A 17068-nucleotide genomic window follows, 5' to 3' on the forward strand; every position below is an offset into this window, starting at 1 on the left:
CTTGTATTGACCTGAAACTGTTCACAGATGTGTTACAAATGTGCCTAACAGCTTCGTCCAAAAAAATGTGTGTGTGCGGGGAGAGAATTTTCATGCCGGTCGCAACACAGCCACTGTAGGAGGTGGTGGTGGTCCTTCCCTTTGTAATTTTTATCCCAATAGTTGGGGTGTTCACCTGTGAGGTGGTAGATCCTGGTTCATTTCCCCCTTCTCTCCAGTGCTGGGCAAAGCTCTGTTTGACATTGCACTCCATGTGCTTTATGAAAATATGCTTCTGAATAAGACATCACTGGAATATTCTTTATGCTAAGTGCCCCATGTAACATGTCATTATAAAGGTTATAATCCACTAAGTGTGTTCATCCTATTTGTTTACATGGATTATTTCTATGTCTGGAGTTAGGAGAATAAGATATAAACTTGTATTACTGATGTAGACAATTAAGTGGAGGCCATTAAAGGTGCTTCAGAAGCAATGAACTGTGAATGACTTTGTTTCACTGCAAGCCTTCCTGTGTACATGTGGGACAAATGAGGAAGAGTGCAACTTGGTGGCTTATTGTGACATGTGACCATGTCACCCGATACTGAGCTCCATCTTGAAGCTGGTACTTTTCCTCAGCGGGGTTGAATTCAAAGCAAAGGCTTCCCTCCTTGGGGATGTTCTATAGAAAGTGGGGAAGCTAACAATGAGTGTCTTCATCTGGCTTAAGAGATGGCCTCCCCACCCCACAGAGATACCTTCAAGCACCTAGAAACATAAGAACTGTAACGACAGGGGTGGGTGAGAACAGGCTGGACCCAGGTCAGAGAAGACATCTGATCTGAGAAGGATTTTACCAGAAATCACAATTTAGGTGAGAAGTTGACTGATTTCTGTGTGTATTAAGCTTAGCCTTGCACATTTTACTTTGAGATTTACTTTGTTCTATCTGTTATGACTTAAAATCACTTGAATCCTACTTTTTATACTTAATAAAATCACTTTTGTTTATTTATAAATTCAGTATGAGTAATTGTTACCTTTCCTACCTTGGGGAGTAACCTAGCAGGAGAAGGACATAGGATATCATGGTGATTGGCATGCTATAAAGAGCGAAATAATCTAGAGTACTCTTACAAAAATCTGGAGTACTCTTGTGGGCAGACAGCTATGCATATCTTTCTTTCAGTTATATAGGGGGTGAAAATGTATCATTTTACCTTGGATATGCTTCATACAGAGTAAAATGGATTTATTTGTGGTTTATATCCGATTGGGAGCTAGGGGTCTGCATGCTGGAGCCAGGTATCCTGCTGAGATGGTTTCAGTCTAGATCTGCATTTTTGGGGGTGCGGCCCAGACCCTTGATCTGTGTTGCAGCAGGCTAGCATGTCTGGCTCAATAAGGCAGGGCTCTGGAGGCTCAGGGTGGCAGGGAAAACAGCACATCAGATGACAGGAAGGAGGGAGGGGGGTGCCATGCTTGGAGATACTTTGTTGCAACATCTGCAGAGGTGCTGCAGAGATCTTCATTGTTAACCACCAATGACCAAAATATGAAGGGGAATACTGTCACCTCAGTTTCGTATTATATTCAAATGCCTCATGGGAGAGACAGTGATCGAGACCAGCTGACTCTCTGGCCCTCTGTGTTCCATTTCCACAAGGAAAGTCACAACAACAACATTAATTGCATGTGCTGTGCACACCTGTTGTCCTGGGAGCAAAGATGATCCAGGGAGCAAATCTCAAAGTCATCCCAGGAAGCAGCTCCAGAGGTATTAAGGGTAATGCTGGTGTGGTTAGCAAACAGGAAAAGATTCAACTCTGATTTTATGGTTCTGATTTTAGGGTTCTGAGCAGCTACTGCTTCCATTCTCAATGTAAGTGAAGGGAGGAAAAACAAAGAGATACCATCAAGTCTTGGCAAACAAGTCAGTTTCAGAACATTTCAGCCTTTAATTGAAATTACAGTGAACCAGTCATGGGAGGGAGAGGAAGGAATTATTCTGAGAGGAGAAATTTCAAATTTTCTGAACATATTTACCATTCAAAAGAAGGAAAGAGCTTTACAAGGGAGGGAGAAGAATGATGGAAAAGGATAGAGAAATAGCTTTAATAGGAAGGTGGAAAACTCCCCCATCGATTCAGGGAATGTCTATACTAAGGCCATTACATTGACTCAGCTATGGTGTACAGCAGTGCCGTAGTATAGATGCTTTCCACATTGATGAAAGGGTCTTTCTTTCGATGAAGTTAATCCACATCTCCGAGAGGCAATAGTTACCTCAATGGAAGAATTACACTGAGGGTCAGTAAAAGCTAACTGCCTCGCACAGGGTGTGAAAAGATTCCCCACCCTGTTTGACAGAGCTCTGTTCATCTAACTTTTAAGCATAAACCAGGCCTCAGGAAAGCTGCCGATGGAAAGGACTAGTTAGGAAGTCTAGTCCTATCTCCCTGTTATTTCAGCAGAATCCTCTTCGGTTCTTTTTGTTCAGACTAGTTGGAAATATTGCAGCTGTCCCAGCTTCCCCATAGAGACATTTCTGCATTCTGACTGAGCTCAGTGTCAGGCTGTGTGTGTCTTTGGTGTGCAGTTGGCACTGTGTGTGTTGTGTTTATTGGGCACCTGTGTGTGTGCTTGGTGTGTGGTAGACACTATGTATGTGCATGTGTTGGGGGGTACAGTGGAGCTGAATGTCAAATGGAGGCAGTTGCGTGTCCCTTGCCCTGCCCACGGCTCAGGCTGGTGTCTCCCCTCTTCTCAGTGCAGGGCTCCTTGTAAGATTATAGAATCACAGGACTCGAAGGTACCTCGTGAGATCATCTATTCCACTCCGCTGCACTCATGGCAGTTCTAAGTATTATCTAGACCATCCCTGACAGGTGTTTGTCTGACCTGCTCTTAAAAATCTCCAATGGGGGAGATTCCACAACCTTCCTAGCCTAGTTAATCCAGTGCATAGCCACTCACACTGTTGGGATGTTTTACCTCATCTCCAAACTAAACCGCCGATTCTTGTCCTACACTGCACTCCCAGATACATTGCTTTCCAGTTTTATTCCTAAACTCTGCTTCACGGAGTATAAATTACAGGAAATAAATAAAATTAAGAAAAGAATAATCGGGAGGGAACTGGCCTGCTCGGAGATATTTTGGAGCAGCTTCTGCAGAGATACTGCGGAGATCTTCAGAGTTAACCACCAGTTTGGGGAATATCCTCCTTTTTGCAGCCTGCTCTGACCTTGGCATTTTCAGTGAGGACTGCCCCAGGCACCTCTGGGTCACAGGAGGCAGAAAGCCAGGAGGAGGAGTTATGAGCATGAGTCTTAGAGGAAGTAGGGACACAGTGTTTCCTGGGCACAGACCTGGGGTGACAGACTTTGGAGTTTCTGAATACTGAGATTGTTGGTTGTTTCTACTGGTGTTCAGGGAAGCAGGACGTTGTGTACATTCTTTGAAACCCCACGCCCACAGATTATACCAAAGAATATAGCTGACTTGGATCATCTATACTTCCTCCTAATACAATCGACCCTGCAATGCCTCACAGGTTGGCACCACTTAGGAGAAGGGGGAACCAACATTCCCTAGAGCACTGATAATACCAGGCAAGCCTGAACACCCATGGGGGATAATTTCTGTTACCACAGTGAAGAAGGGAAAAGTCGTTACTGGGCCTGTATTGGATCTCCTTGGAGGTAGGTGATGACCACAATGTCCTTGTGAATCTGCAGCCATGGATCAGTGCATGGGCCCATCCCTGTGGTGACCTCACCCTTTCATGTCAATCAAACACTATTGTCAGTCAGCACCACACCTTTGGAGTTACTGGGACATTTTCTAGGTTGGTGGCTGCGACATACCAGGGTCCAACCCAGACTAATCAGCAGCTGTGTCACACCTGCCTGCTACCGTGCAATGCTTTGCTGAAGTGGCTTCCATCTGGGCCACTCTAAAACAACCGTGAAGCATGGAAATCGTACCTGAGGCATGTGTGTGTAACTGCAACCTGCCCAGGAATAGTTGGGTTACACTCAGGCATTCCCCACCGTTGGTTATACTGCAAGGTGACCCCAGCACACTCCCCATTCTTCAATTTCCCTCCCGAAATGTACGTCCTGTGATGCCCAGTCCATTATTTTTTTTTTCTCAGCACTAACATGCCTGCAATTCTCAGACATTTCTATTTAAACACACTGGATTAGATAAAAGAATAAAACAAAGTTTATTGAACACAAAGATAGATTTTCAGTGAGTGCAAATGAAAAGGCAAAGAAGTCAGACATGGTTACAAGAAAAATAGAGCTAGAGTGCAACTTGTGCCTAAGTTAACAAATGATGTGAAATTCAAAGCAAAAGTTTCCTCACCACATGCTCTCAGCAGTCTCACTGACCAAACTTCTTAAGTCAGGACCCCTTAAAACCTGATTCACAGGAGAGGGGTCTGTCCTTTTAAATGCACATTTTTCACCCTCCTCCTGGGAAAAAGCCTCCCTACAAAAGGTGGACAGCCTCTCTGACCACCGCCCCCCACCTTCCATCTTGACTTCGCTCTCTGGGCTTCCGTCTGAGTCAGACTCTCCTGCGTCTCCCAGAAGGGAAGGTGTCCCTGGTCCAGCTGTTGGCTCACAGCTATCAGCAAGGACAGACCCTTCCCTGGCCAGCAAAATCCCGTTCTTTCCCTCAGGTTGGGCTTGCTTCCAGCTACAGAATCCCTGGGGTCTGTTCCCACCACAGCGGTTACCAGGACCTCAACCTCCACCTTCGGGGTACATGTTTCTGTGCACCCCAGAGCAGGGCCTGTCCCCTGCCGACCTGCAACTTCCTGGCAGTCAGCAGCTGGGACGGCCTCCTTGTTAGAGGTGGAACATTCCCTCCCCTAGGCACAGGACAGGAGCTGGCTTTGTCCAGCCCCTCCCGCAGGGACTTGCCTTGAGCCCCAGAGCTACAGCAACTGGATACAAACATTCCTGCCCCCAAGGCTGCATGCTTCACTGCTACAGAGGAATTTAAGAGACTCTCTCCTATTCCCCCACTAGCCCATGTGTCTTCAAACACACACCCTGCCCGGGGGCTTTGATCACAAGATTCCTTCCCGCTGTTAACCAAGCCAGGGACAGATTCCACCACATCAAAGAAATGATTCCCCAGTCGAAACAGTGCAAGATTGTGAGCCACTGTGGCAACAGTCAGCTCAGCCTGCACATCACCGGTTTCCATGGGTACCTTAGCTAAAGGGGCAAGGACTTTCTAACCACCCACCAGTTCTAATTCTGCCATTTTCCATGGCAACAGATCCTTCTCCTGGATCAGGTCTCTCCTGACCACAGAAATCTCTGCCCCCATGTCCCTCAATCCCAGGAGAACTTTTCCATTCAGTTTAACAGCATGCATGTGCTCACTGCTTGGCTGGGTAGAAGCCCCCTTTACAAATCCTGGGCGGAAAGAGGCAGCAGCCTGGCTCTGAGAAGCAGCAGCTTCATGTGTTACCTGCTGCCTGTTCCCACTCAGCAAAGGACATTTATTTCTCAGGTGCTCAGTGGACTCACAATCCGCGCACCTCTTGGGCTCCTCTGCGCGTACAGGAGACTTTGGACGAGTAACAGGGGAATGGGGAGGTGAACGCCCAGCCTCCTCTTTCCCTGTGGTAAAACAGTGATTCTGCTTCCCCAACCCTATGTCCCTCTGCCCCTGGTATCTGTTTAGTTGCAGCTTGTGATGGCTCAAAAGAGTCTGCAATCTCAGCCAATCCACCCATTGCATCCACCTTTTTGTCCCACAAATCGTGTTTTACATCATCATTGCACATATTCAGGAATTGTTCCTGACTAACCAAATCACACTTTCCTTCCAAGCTTGTAATGTCTATTCCCCTCACCCACCTATCGAACAAATCTCTCATTTCATTCCCATAAGCCACATTACTCAATCCAGATCATAGAATCATAGAATCATAGAATATCAGGGTTGGAAGGGACCTCAGGAGATCATCTAGTCCAACCCCCTGCTCAAAAGCAGGACCCATCCCCAACTAAATCATCCCAGCCAGGGCTTTGTCAAGCCTGACCTTAAAAACTTCTAAGGAAGGAGATTCCACCACCTCCCTAGGCAACGCATTCCAGTGTTTCACCACCCTCCTAGTGAAAAAGTTTTTCCTAATATCCAACCTAAATCTCCCCCACTGCAACTTGAGACCATTACTCCTTGTCCTGTCCTCTTCCACCACTGAGAATAGTCTAGAACCATCCTCTCTGGAACCACCTCTCAGTCAGTTGAAAGCAGCTATCAAATCCCCCCTCATTCTTCTCTTCTGCAGACTAAACAATCCCAGTTCCCTCAGCCTCTCCTCATAAGTCATGTGTTCCAGACCCCTAATCAATTTTGTTGCCCTTCGCTGGACTCTCTCCAATTTATCCACATCCTTCTTGTAGTGTGGGGCCCAAAACTGGACACAGTACTCCAGATGAGGCCTCACCAATGTCGAATAGAGGGGGACGATCTCGTCCCTCGATCTGCTCGCTATGCCCCTACTTATACATCCCAAAATGCCATTGGCCTTCTTGGCAACAAGGGCACACTGCTGGCTCATATCCAGCTTCTCGTCCACTGTCACCCCTAGGTCCTTTTCCGCAGAACTGCTGCCTAGCCATTCGGTCCCTAGTCTGTAGCTGTGCATTGGGTTCTTCCGTCCTAAGTGCAGGACCCTGCACTTATCCTTATTGAACCTCATCAGATTTCTTTTGGCCCAATCCTCCAATTTGTCTAGAGCCCTCTGTATCCTATCCCTACCCTCCAGCGTATCTACCACTCCTCCCAGTTTAGTATCATCCGCAAATTTGCTGAGAGTGCAATCCACACCATCCTCCAGATCATTTATGAAGATATTGAACAAAACCGGCCCCAGAACCGACCCGTGAGGCACTCCACTTGACACCGGCTGCCAACTAGACATGGAGCCATTGATCACTACCCGTTGAGCCTGACAATCTAGCCAACTTTCTACCCACCTTGTAGTGCATCCATCCAGCCCATACTTCCTTAACTTGCTGACAAGAATACTGTGGGAGACCGTGTGAAAAGCTTTGCTAAAGTCAAGATACAATACATCCACTGCTTTCCCTTCATCCACAGAACCAGTAATCTCATCAGAGAAGGCGATTAGATTAGTGAGGCATGACCTTCCCTTGGTGAATCCATGCTGACTGTTCCTGATCACTTTCCTCTCATGTAAGTGCTTCAGGATTGATTCTTTGAGGACCTGCTCCATGATTTTTCCGGGGACTGAGGTGAGGCTGACTGGCCTGTAGTTCCCAGGACCCTCCTTCTTCCCTTTTTTAAAGATTGGCACTACATTAGCCTTTTTCCAGTCATCCAGGACTTCCCCCGTTCGCCACGAGTTTTCAAAGATAATGGCCAATGGCTCTGCAATCACAGCCACCAGTTCCTTTAGCACTCTCGGATGCAACTTATCCGGCCCCATGGACTTGTGCACGTCCAGTTTTTCTAAATAGTCCCTAACCACCTCTTTCTCCACAGAGGGCTGGCCATCTATTCCCCATGTTGTGATGCCCAGCACAGCAGTCTGGGAGCTGACCTTGTTCGTGAAGACAGAGGCAAAAAAATCATTGAGTACATTAGCTTTTTTCACATCCTACGTCACTAGGTTGCCTCCCTCATTCAGTAAGGGGCCCACACTTTCCTTGGCTTTCTTCTTGTTGCCAACGTACCTGAAGAAACCCTTCTTGTTACTCTTAACATCTCTCGCTAGCTGCAGCTCCAGGTGCGATTTGGCCCTCCTAATTTCATTCCTACATGCCCGAGCAATATTTTTATACTCTTCCCTGGTCATATGTCCAACCTTCCACTTCTTGTAAGCTTCTTTTTTATGCTTAAGATCCGCTAGGATTTCACCGTTAAGCCAAGCTGGTCGCCTGCCATATTTACTATTCTTTCAACACATCGGGATGGTTTGTCCCTGTAACCTCAACAGGGATTCCTTGAAATACAGCGAGCTCTCCTGGAAAATACAGCCAGCTCTCCTGATCCCCGCTTAAGACTCCTGAATTTAACCCTGTAGGTTTCAGGTGTAATCAGAAACTGTTTCAAAACCAATTTCTTAAATTTACCATAATTTGAAGCATCATCAATACACATCTTATTGAATATGTCCAGAGCTCTTCAAGTCAATTTTCCTACCAATGTGGTCATTTTTTGATTGTCAGGAATTGTATGGAGGGTGCACAAAGGTGATGAAATATTCACTGGACTCATCATACTGCTGACATATTCACTCCCATTTGTGTATTTTTGGGGAAGTGGGGCCAGCTGCTGGTGGGTTTTGTCTCTTTGACTCCATAACAGTGAGTTCATGCTTCTGGGCCTCAATCTGGGCCTGTATTTCTCTGTCTCTTAAGTCCAGGGATCATTTGCTGCTGGCTGCCTCTGCTTCCCTAGCCCTTTTGTGGACAGCTTCTTCCCTGGCTGCCTCTGCCTCTTTGAGCTTCAATTGAAACTGCAGGTCCTTTGCCTTCTCTTCTGTTTCCAGTCTGGCCAGCTCTACCTTAGCAGCTACCTCACTGGTAGTCATTTTCCTGCTTTCTTGTGCTGGGCCACACCCCCTCTGCAGTTCACTGAAACTGAGATTCACTCAGTTTCAGGGGCCTCTTTGTTAACAGAGACGTTCCCAGTCCCCAGTTTTCAGCCTTTCCAGGCAGTCTGCAACTTAGAATCATAGAATATCAGAGTTGGAAGGGACCTCTGGAGGTCATCTAGTCCAACCCCCTGCTCAAAGCAGGACCAATCTCCAACTAAATCATCCCAGCCAGGGCTTTGTCAAGCCTGACCATAAAAACTTCTAAGGAAGGGTATTCCACCACCTCCCTAGGTAACGCATGCCAGTGTTTCACCACCCTCCCAGTGAAAAAGTTTTTTCTAATATCCAACCTAAATCTCCCCCACTACAACTTGAGACCATTACTCCTTGTCCTGTCATCTGATATCACTGAGAAAAGTCTAGATCCATCCTCTTTGGATTCATCTTTCAGGTAGTTAAAAGCACCTATCAAATCCCCACTCATTCTTCTCTTCCGTAGACTAAACAATCCCAGTTTCCTCAGCCTCTCCTCATAAGTCATGTGTTCCAGACCCGTAATCATTTTTGTTGCCCTTCGCTGGACTCTCTCCAATTTTTCCACATCCTTCTTGTAGTGTGGGGCCCAAAACTGGACACAGTATTCCAGACGAGGCCTCACCAATGTCGAATAGAGGGGAACGATCACGTCCCTCGATCTGCTGGCAATGCCCCTACTTATACATCCCAAAATGCCATTGGCCTTCTTGGCAACAAGGACACACTGTTGACTCATATGCAGCTTCTCATCCACTGTCACCCTTAGGTCCTTCTCTGCAGAACTGCTGCCGAGCCATTCGGTCCCTAGTCTGTAGCGGTGCATTGGATTCTTCCGTCCTAAGTGCAGGACTCTGCACTTGTCCTTGTTGAACCTCATCAGATTTCTTTTGGCCCAATCCTCCAATTTGTCTAGGGCCCTCTGTGTCCTATCCCTACCCTCCAGCGTATCTACCACTCCTCCCAGTTTAGTGTCATCCGCAAACTTGCTGAGGGTTGAATCCACACCATCCTCCAGATCATTAATGAAGATATCGAACAAAACCAGCCTGAGGACAGACACTTGGGGCACTCCGCTAGATACTGGCTGCCATCTAGACATGGAGCCATTGATCACTACCCGTTGAGCCTGACAATCTAGCCAACTTTCTACCCACCTTGTAGTGCATCCATCCAGCCAATACTTCTTTAACTTGCTGACAAGAATACTGTGGGAGACCGTGTCAAAAGCTTTGCTAAAGTCAAGGAATAACACGTCCACTGCTTTCCCTTCATCCACAGAACCAGTGATCTCATCATAGAAGGCAATTAGATTAGTCAGGCATGACTTGCCCTTGGTGAATCCATGCTGACTGTTCCTGATCATCTTCCTCTCGTCTAAGTGCTTCAGAATTGATTCCTTGAGGACCTGCTCCATGATTTTTCCGGGGACTGAGGTGAGGCTGACTGGCCTGTAGTTCCCAGGATCCTCCTCCTTCCCTTTTTTAAAGATTGGCACTACATTAGCCTTTTTCCAGTCTTCTGGGATTTCCCCCGATCGCCATGAGTTTTCAAAGATAATGGCCAATGGCTCTGCAATCACAGCTGCCAATTCCTTTAGCACTCTCGGATGCAACGCATCCAGCCCCATGGACTTGTGCACGTCCAGATTTTCTAAATAGTACCGAACCACTTCTTTCTTCACAGAGGGCTGGCTACCTCCTCCCCATGCTGTGCTGCCCAGTGCAGTAGTCTGGGAGCTGACCTTGTTCGTGAAGACAGAGGCAAAAAAATCATTGAGTACATTAGCTTTTTCCACATCCTCTGTCACTAGGTTGCCTCCCTCATTCAGTAAGGGGCCCACACTTTCCTTGGCTTTCTTCTTGTTGCCAACATACCTGAAGAAACTCTTCTTGTTACTCTTAACATCTCTCGCTAGCTGCAACTCCAGGTGTGATTTCGCCTTCCTGATTTCACTCCTACATGCCCGAGCAATATTTTTATACTCATCCCTGCTCATTTGTCCAATTTTCCACTTCTAGTAAGCCTCTTTTTTGTGTTTCAGATCAGCAAGGATTTCACTGTTAAGCCAAGCTGGTCGCCTGCCATATTTACTTTTCTTTCTACACATCGGGATGGTTTGTCCCTGTAACCACAATAAGGATTCTTTAAAATACAGCCAGCTCTCCTGGACTCCTTTCCCTCTCATGTTATTCTCCCAGGGGATCCTGCCCATCACTTCCTGGAGGGAGTCAAAGTCTTCTTTTCTGAAGTCCAGGGTCTGTATTCTGCTGCTTTCCTTTCTTCCTTTTGTCAGGATCCTGAACTCAACCATCTCATGGTCACTGCCTCCCAGATTCCCATCGACTTTTGCTTCCCCTACTAATTCTTCCCGGTTTGTGAGCGGCAGGTGAAGAAGAGCTCCCCCCCAGTTGGTTCCTCCAGCACTTGCACCAGGAAATTGTCCCCTACATTTTCCAAAAACTTCCTGGATTGTCTGTGCACCACTGTATTGCTCTTCCAGCAGATATCAGGATGATTGAAGTCGCCCATGAGAACCAGGGCGTGCGATCTAGTAGCTTCTGCGAGTTGCCGGAAGAAAGCCTCATCCACCTCATCCCCCTGGTCTGGTGGTCTATAGCAGACTCCCACCATGACATCACCCTTGTTGCTCACGCTTCTAAACTTAACCCAGAGACTCTCAGGTTTTTCTGCAGTTTCATACCGGAGCTCTGAGCAGTCATAATGCTCCCTTACATACAGTGCTACTCCCCCACCTTTTCTGGCCTCCCTGTCCTTCCTGAACAGTTTATACCCATCCATGACAGTACTCCAGTCATGTGAGTTATCTCACCAAGTCTCTGTTATTCCAATCACATCATAATTCCTTGACTTTGCCAGGACCTCCATTTCTCCCTGCTTGTTTCCCAGGCTTTGTGCATTTGTATATAGGCACTTGAGATAACCCGCTGATCACCCCTCATTCTCAGTATTAGGCAGAGGCCCTCCCCTCTCACACACTCCTGCTTGTGCTTCCTCCTGGTATCCTGCTTCCCCACCTACCTCAGGGCTTTGGTCTCCTTCCCCCGGTGAACCTAATTTAAAGCCCTCCTCACTAGGTTAGCCAGCCTGCTCGCGAAGATGCTCTTCCCTGTCTTTGTTAAGTGGAGCCGGTCTCTGCCTAGCACTCCTCCTTCTTGGAACACCATCCCATGGTCGAAGAATCCAAAGCCTTCTCTCCGACCCCAGCTGCGTAGCCATTCATTGACTTCCACAATTCGATGATCCCTACCCCGGCCTTTTCCTACCATGGGGAGGATGGACGAGAACAACACTTGTGCCTCATACTCCTTTTTCCTCCTTCCCAGAGCCACATAGTCTGCAGTGATCCGCTCAAGGTCATTCTTGGCAGTATCATTGGTGCCCACGTGGAAAAGCAGGAAGAGGCAGCGGTCCGAGGGCTTGATGAGTTTTGGCAGTCTCTCCATTACATAGTGAATCTTAGCCCCTGGCAAGCAGCAGACTTCTCTGTTTTCCCGGTCAGGGTTCCGCAGTTCTAGCTTCTTTTGATCTTCACTCTAACTTATTTTGCTTATTTTTCTGTCCTTATTTCCCTTACCTGAAATAAGCAATCAGAAACTAACAAAACAGTAATCACTTTGTCTATTCTCCACCCACAACAGCCAAAATTCACTTAAAATCACTACCAGAGTCTCAAAGCTATCAGCTGTGCACAGATCCTGCTCAGCTACACCACTGTGACGTGTTGGATCACAGAAACCCCTTTGGGACTGCCACCCGATGTGCTGAGTCTCCCCCTGAGCCTGTTTTCCCAGCCAGCTTGGGACTTCAGTACCTTACCATGTCTGAGCTAGACACGCTTGCCTGCTGCAAACCCAGATCCAAGTCTCACCCATGTCCCCCACAAGCTGCAGGCTTCACTGAAAACAGCTTAAGAAGTACTCCTGTCTCCAGCACTCAGACACCCAGCTCCCAATGGGGTCCAAACCCCAAATAAATCAGTTTTACTCTGTACAAAGCTTATACAGGGTAAACTCATAAACTGTTTGCCCTTTATAACACTGATAGAGAGATAGCACTAACATTCCTGGAACTTAGCTTCTCAGATATTTCTATTTAAACACACTGGATTAGATAAAACAATAAAAAAACAAAGTTTATTGACTACAAATAAGGAGGCATAGAAGTCAGAGATGGTTTCAAGAAAAATAAAGCTAGAATGCAACTTCTTCCTAAGTTAACAAATGATGTGAAATTCAAAGCAAAAGTTTCCTCACCACATGCTCTCAGCACTCTTACTGACCAAACATCTTCGGTCAGGACCCGTCTCCCAGTCCAATGGCTGCTTCCTTTCTCCCTTCAGATGCAGAATCAATGGGCAGAGAGAGGGGGAGAGAGAGAGAGCGGTGCCTTGGGATGTCTGCACCTTCTTTTCAGAGTCCTATTCCCCTTTGAGAAATATTTCCACCTGTTTACCGTAAGACAAAGTGTCTTTGTGGAAGGATGTTCCCTGATGCTTTTTCCTCACCTATTTAGATACATAATTAAGTAGAACACACATTTCTTTGTTTGAGACAGAGCAGTTTGCCATCCTCAGTTTTGAACATGTATTTATAACACAATACAGTGTAATCTTATAACTTCACATCCATAATATAAAAATATTATCAATATTTGTGAGGAGAGCATGACTAATTTTAGTTGACTCATAGATTTATTTAGCATCTTATAGCTGAGCTCTGTGTGCAGATAATATGCGTGCAAGATGGACAGTTTTGTGAACTGCACAAGTCCATAGCATGCTGTGGCCTCCCCCTGAGCTCCTCTGGTCATCATGTGGCCGGCATCAAGCAAAATGAGTGAACCTATCTTTCCTACTTTGAGGAGTAACCTAGCAAGGGAAGGACATAGGATAGCATGGTGATTGGAGTGCTATAAATAGCTAGATAATCTAGAGTACTCTTACATGTCTTAAAGGTTTTACATTCCACCAACTGGGGCCAGGACAATGAGATAACTCTCAAACCAGGAATGACAGAGAAGATATCAGCTACACCTGCAAACAGTTACTACGTTTCACCTGATCTAACTTTCTGGTCCTTTGATTCCAAATTTGTTGCTAAGGCTGGTTGAAAATTTTTCTTGAGAAGTTTTTTTGATAGGAAATTGGATTTTCGGTTTAACTATTTTTTCCAAGAAGTTATCTTTTCCCCGGAAATTATAAGCTTTCCATCAAAATACCAAATACCCATCCTCCCTAACCATGGCTGTGGGACTCTGGTGATGTTCCAGGTCAGTTCAGCAAGAGGAGAGTCCATCATGCATCATGGTGGATGTAGTCCAGCCTGGGAGCCTGGCCCATGGATTGTTGGTGTGTAGTATCTGACGTACCCTGATGGTATTTCTGAGTCAAATTATTAAGTTTTTACTGAGAAGATTTTGGTCTTCACAAAACAAACAAACAAACAAGCAAACAAACAAACAAACAAACAAAAAACAAACCCTTTGTGGCTCAGGTATACACAATACCCAGCCTGAAGTGAAAACAGCAGGAAGAAATACACATCTAACCTCATACTCTGTAAATCTGGCATAAATTGCATCATTTAATAAACCAGTAAGAAAGAGTCAGTCAAATTAGTCCCCAGGGCAACAATTACACCAAGGATGACTTTGGTTAACTGAATTAATTAATTACGTGTTATGGCTCTCTGAGCTCAGCTATTCCCAGTTGCTTCAGGAATCATGTCCCATAGATCACACATCTTAGTATAAAGCTTCCCGAATGGTCCAAACTGGCAATTTCTGTCAATGATTAAACACCACCACAGCTCTCTCTCTCTTCTCAGCAGGTACGTGCTATTGTCCTGAATTACAGACACGCACGCACGCAGGCACCTTGTGGATCAGCAGGTATTGAATTCCAGGCCTCCAGCACTGAAAGCCTCAGCCCCAACTCCTGCCACTTCAGCTAAAGGAGCGACCTCCTTGGTTAGAAAAAAGTAGGCAATTACCTAGTCACTGAAGCCAGGGCTTCCCATGATGTCTCTGGGTTTTCATACAGGATAAAGTAAATGCCAAAAAGCTTACAAAGCATGGTAAGCAACTTTACCCCAAACGGACATGCCAAGCCACAGAGCTCACCTTGCCCAAAGAGTGTGGAAAGATTGACATTCCTTTACTCTCACTCCTTCTTTCACTAAGGAATAATCCCTTCAAACTGATTCTCTCCCAGCAGAGTCACAAGTTGCTGTTTTCTTTTCGGATTCGTGAACAGTAATAGTTGTGTGTGGGACATGATTAACCTGTGTGTCATTGTGTTTGCACAGAGTGTGCATTTTATCGAACATCTGGAATGACCAGCTGTGAACACCTGGCTCTGTGGACTAAGCCCTTCCCTGAGTGGGTACTGATGTCCACTGAGAAACTGATCTCCATTTATCCTCTCTTACCTCTTTACAGAGAAGGGACAGATTTTCCTCACAATCGACCTGCTCACATCTCTGTAGATGCCTGATCTGTGTTCAGAGGACATGGGAAATCACTCGGATGTGACTGAGTTCATTCTGTCAAGACTGACAGCTCGTCCGGAGCTGCAGGTCCCCCTCTTTGTAGTATTCCTACTGATTTATGGTATCAACCTCCTGGGGATTGGGGCGATGATCTTGTTAATCACAACTGATCCCCGACTCCACATCCCCATGTACTTTTTCCTCAGGAATTTGTCTTTCTGTGACCTCTGCCTTTCCTTGATAATTTCCCCTCAGATGCTGCTGAATTTCTTAGCCGAGAGGAAAAGTATTTCTTACGCGGCCTGCACTGTGCAAATGTATCTCTCTATCATTTTTTCAGATATTGAGTGCCTCTTGCTAGCTGTGATGGCATATGACCATTATGTGGCCATCTTTAACCCTCTGCTCTATATGGTCACCGTGTCCAGACATCTTTGCAAACAGCTGGTGGCTGCTGTGTACGCTGTGGGGGTGGTGGATTCAGTGATACACATGTGTTTTACATTTCGGCTGTCATTCTGCAGCTCCAACATCATCAATCATTTCTTCTGTGACGTCCTCCCACTGTTGGTGCTCTCCTGTTCTGACACCCACATCAAAGAGATTGTGATCTTTGCTTCCATGAGCTCCACTCAAGTGATCAGCTTTGTGAGTGACCTCCTCTCCTATGTAAATAGCATCTCCGCCATCTTACAGATCCGCTCTCCCAAGGGCCGCCACAAAGCCTTCTCCACCTGCACTTTCCACTTGACCTCTGTGGTCCTGTATTTTGGCACCCTCTTCTTCATGTATTTACGTCCCACCTCCAGCTATTCCATGGACCCAGACAAAGTGACCTCAGTGTTTTACACGCTATTGATCCCCATGTTGAACCCCCTCATCTACAGCCTGAGGAACATGGAGGTGAAGGATGCCCTGAGGAAAGCAATGAATAAACTCCTAACCAATTCTTGAATCTTTTTAATTGTGTATTGGTTTAGTGGTGGGAAATGGAAATAGGTGAATTCAATTCCCAGCCCATTAAAAGTAATTTCGTAGAGCCCGTGGGAGTATTGTTGTTTATTGTATTGTTGTTATTATTTTTTTTTCTATTCCTACAAGGTCTGCAGGCCCAAACTGAGATCAGTGGACATAACATGGGAAGCATCACAAGGCCAGAGAGAAAGAATGATTTTATAAGCTGGTGGCCAGGGGCAACCACCTTGAGGATGAAATGTTGAACTTCAGATCTCAGGACATTGTCTGGCAGTTCCAAAGGGATTTCTGTGACCCAACGAGTTAAACGGAGTTTTAGGAATAAAATTAGGAAAAAAATTGCAAAAAGTATGTGTGTGTGTGTGTGTGTGTGTGTGTGCGTGTGTGTGTGGGGGGAGGAGGGCAGGGGAAGATAGCACAAGAACCCATGTACTTCAATTGCAGGAAGGGTGGTTTAGGTTGGGCATTAGGAAAAATATCCCAACAGTGAGGGTGGCTGTGCACTGGAATAACTTGCCTCGGAAGTTTGTTGAATCTCCACCATTGGAGATTTTTATGAGCAGGTTAGAGAAACACCTGTCATGGATGGTCTAGATAATACTCAGTTTTGCTGTGTGCAGGGGAGTGAAATAGATGATCGCACAAGAAGCCCTGCACTTGGAGGAGGGCAGATGCCAGGCAGAGCACTGGGCAGCGCAAGGGACACACACCTGCCAACAGTTGATATTCAGCTCCACTGTACCCCGCACCACATGCACACACAGAGGGCCTAATACACACCAAATGCACACACACAGAATGCCCACTACAACTCACACAGGGTGCCCACTACACACAACACACACAGTGCCAACTGCACACAAAACACACACACACAGCCTGACACTGAGCTCGATCAGAATGCAGAATAATCTCTACTGGGAAGCTGGGACAGCTGCAATATTTCTAACTTGCCTGAACAAAAAG

At 46.3% G+C, this 17068-nt stretch overlaps 1 protein-coding gene across 1 annotated transcript; it reads left to right on the forward strand.

Annotated features, from left to right (window-relative positions):
* Positions 1–15148: 15148 nt before the first annotated feature.
* LOC140912449 (olfactory receptor 5W2) lies at positions 15149–16081 on the forward strand. Its single transcript, XM_073346861.2, has one exon. The coding sequence runs from the start codon at positions 15149–15151 to the stop codon at positions 16079–16081; it is 933 nt and encodes a 310-aa protein (XP_073202962.2).
* The last annotated feature ends 987 nt before the right edge of the window (positions 16082–17068 follow it).

Source organism: Lepidochelys kempii, chromosome 6 (assembly GCF_965140285.1).
Source record: "Lepidochelys kempii isolate rLepKem1 chromosome 6, rLepKem1.hap1, whole genome shotgun sequence".
NCBI lineage: Eukaryota > Metazoa > Chordata > Testudines > Cheloniidae > Lepidochelys > Lepidochelys kempii.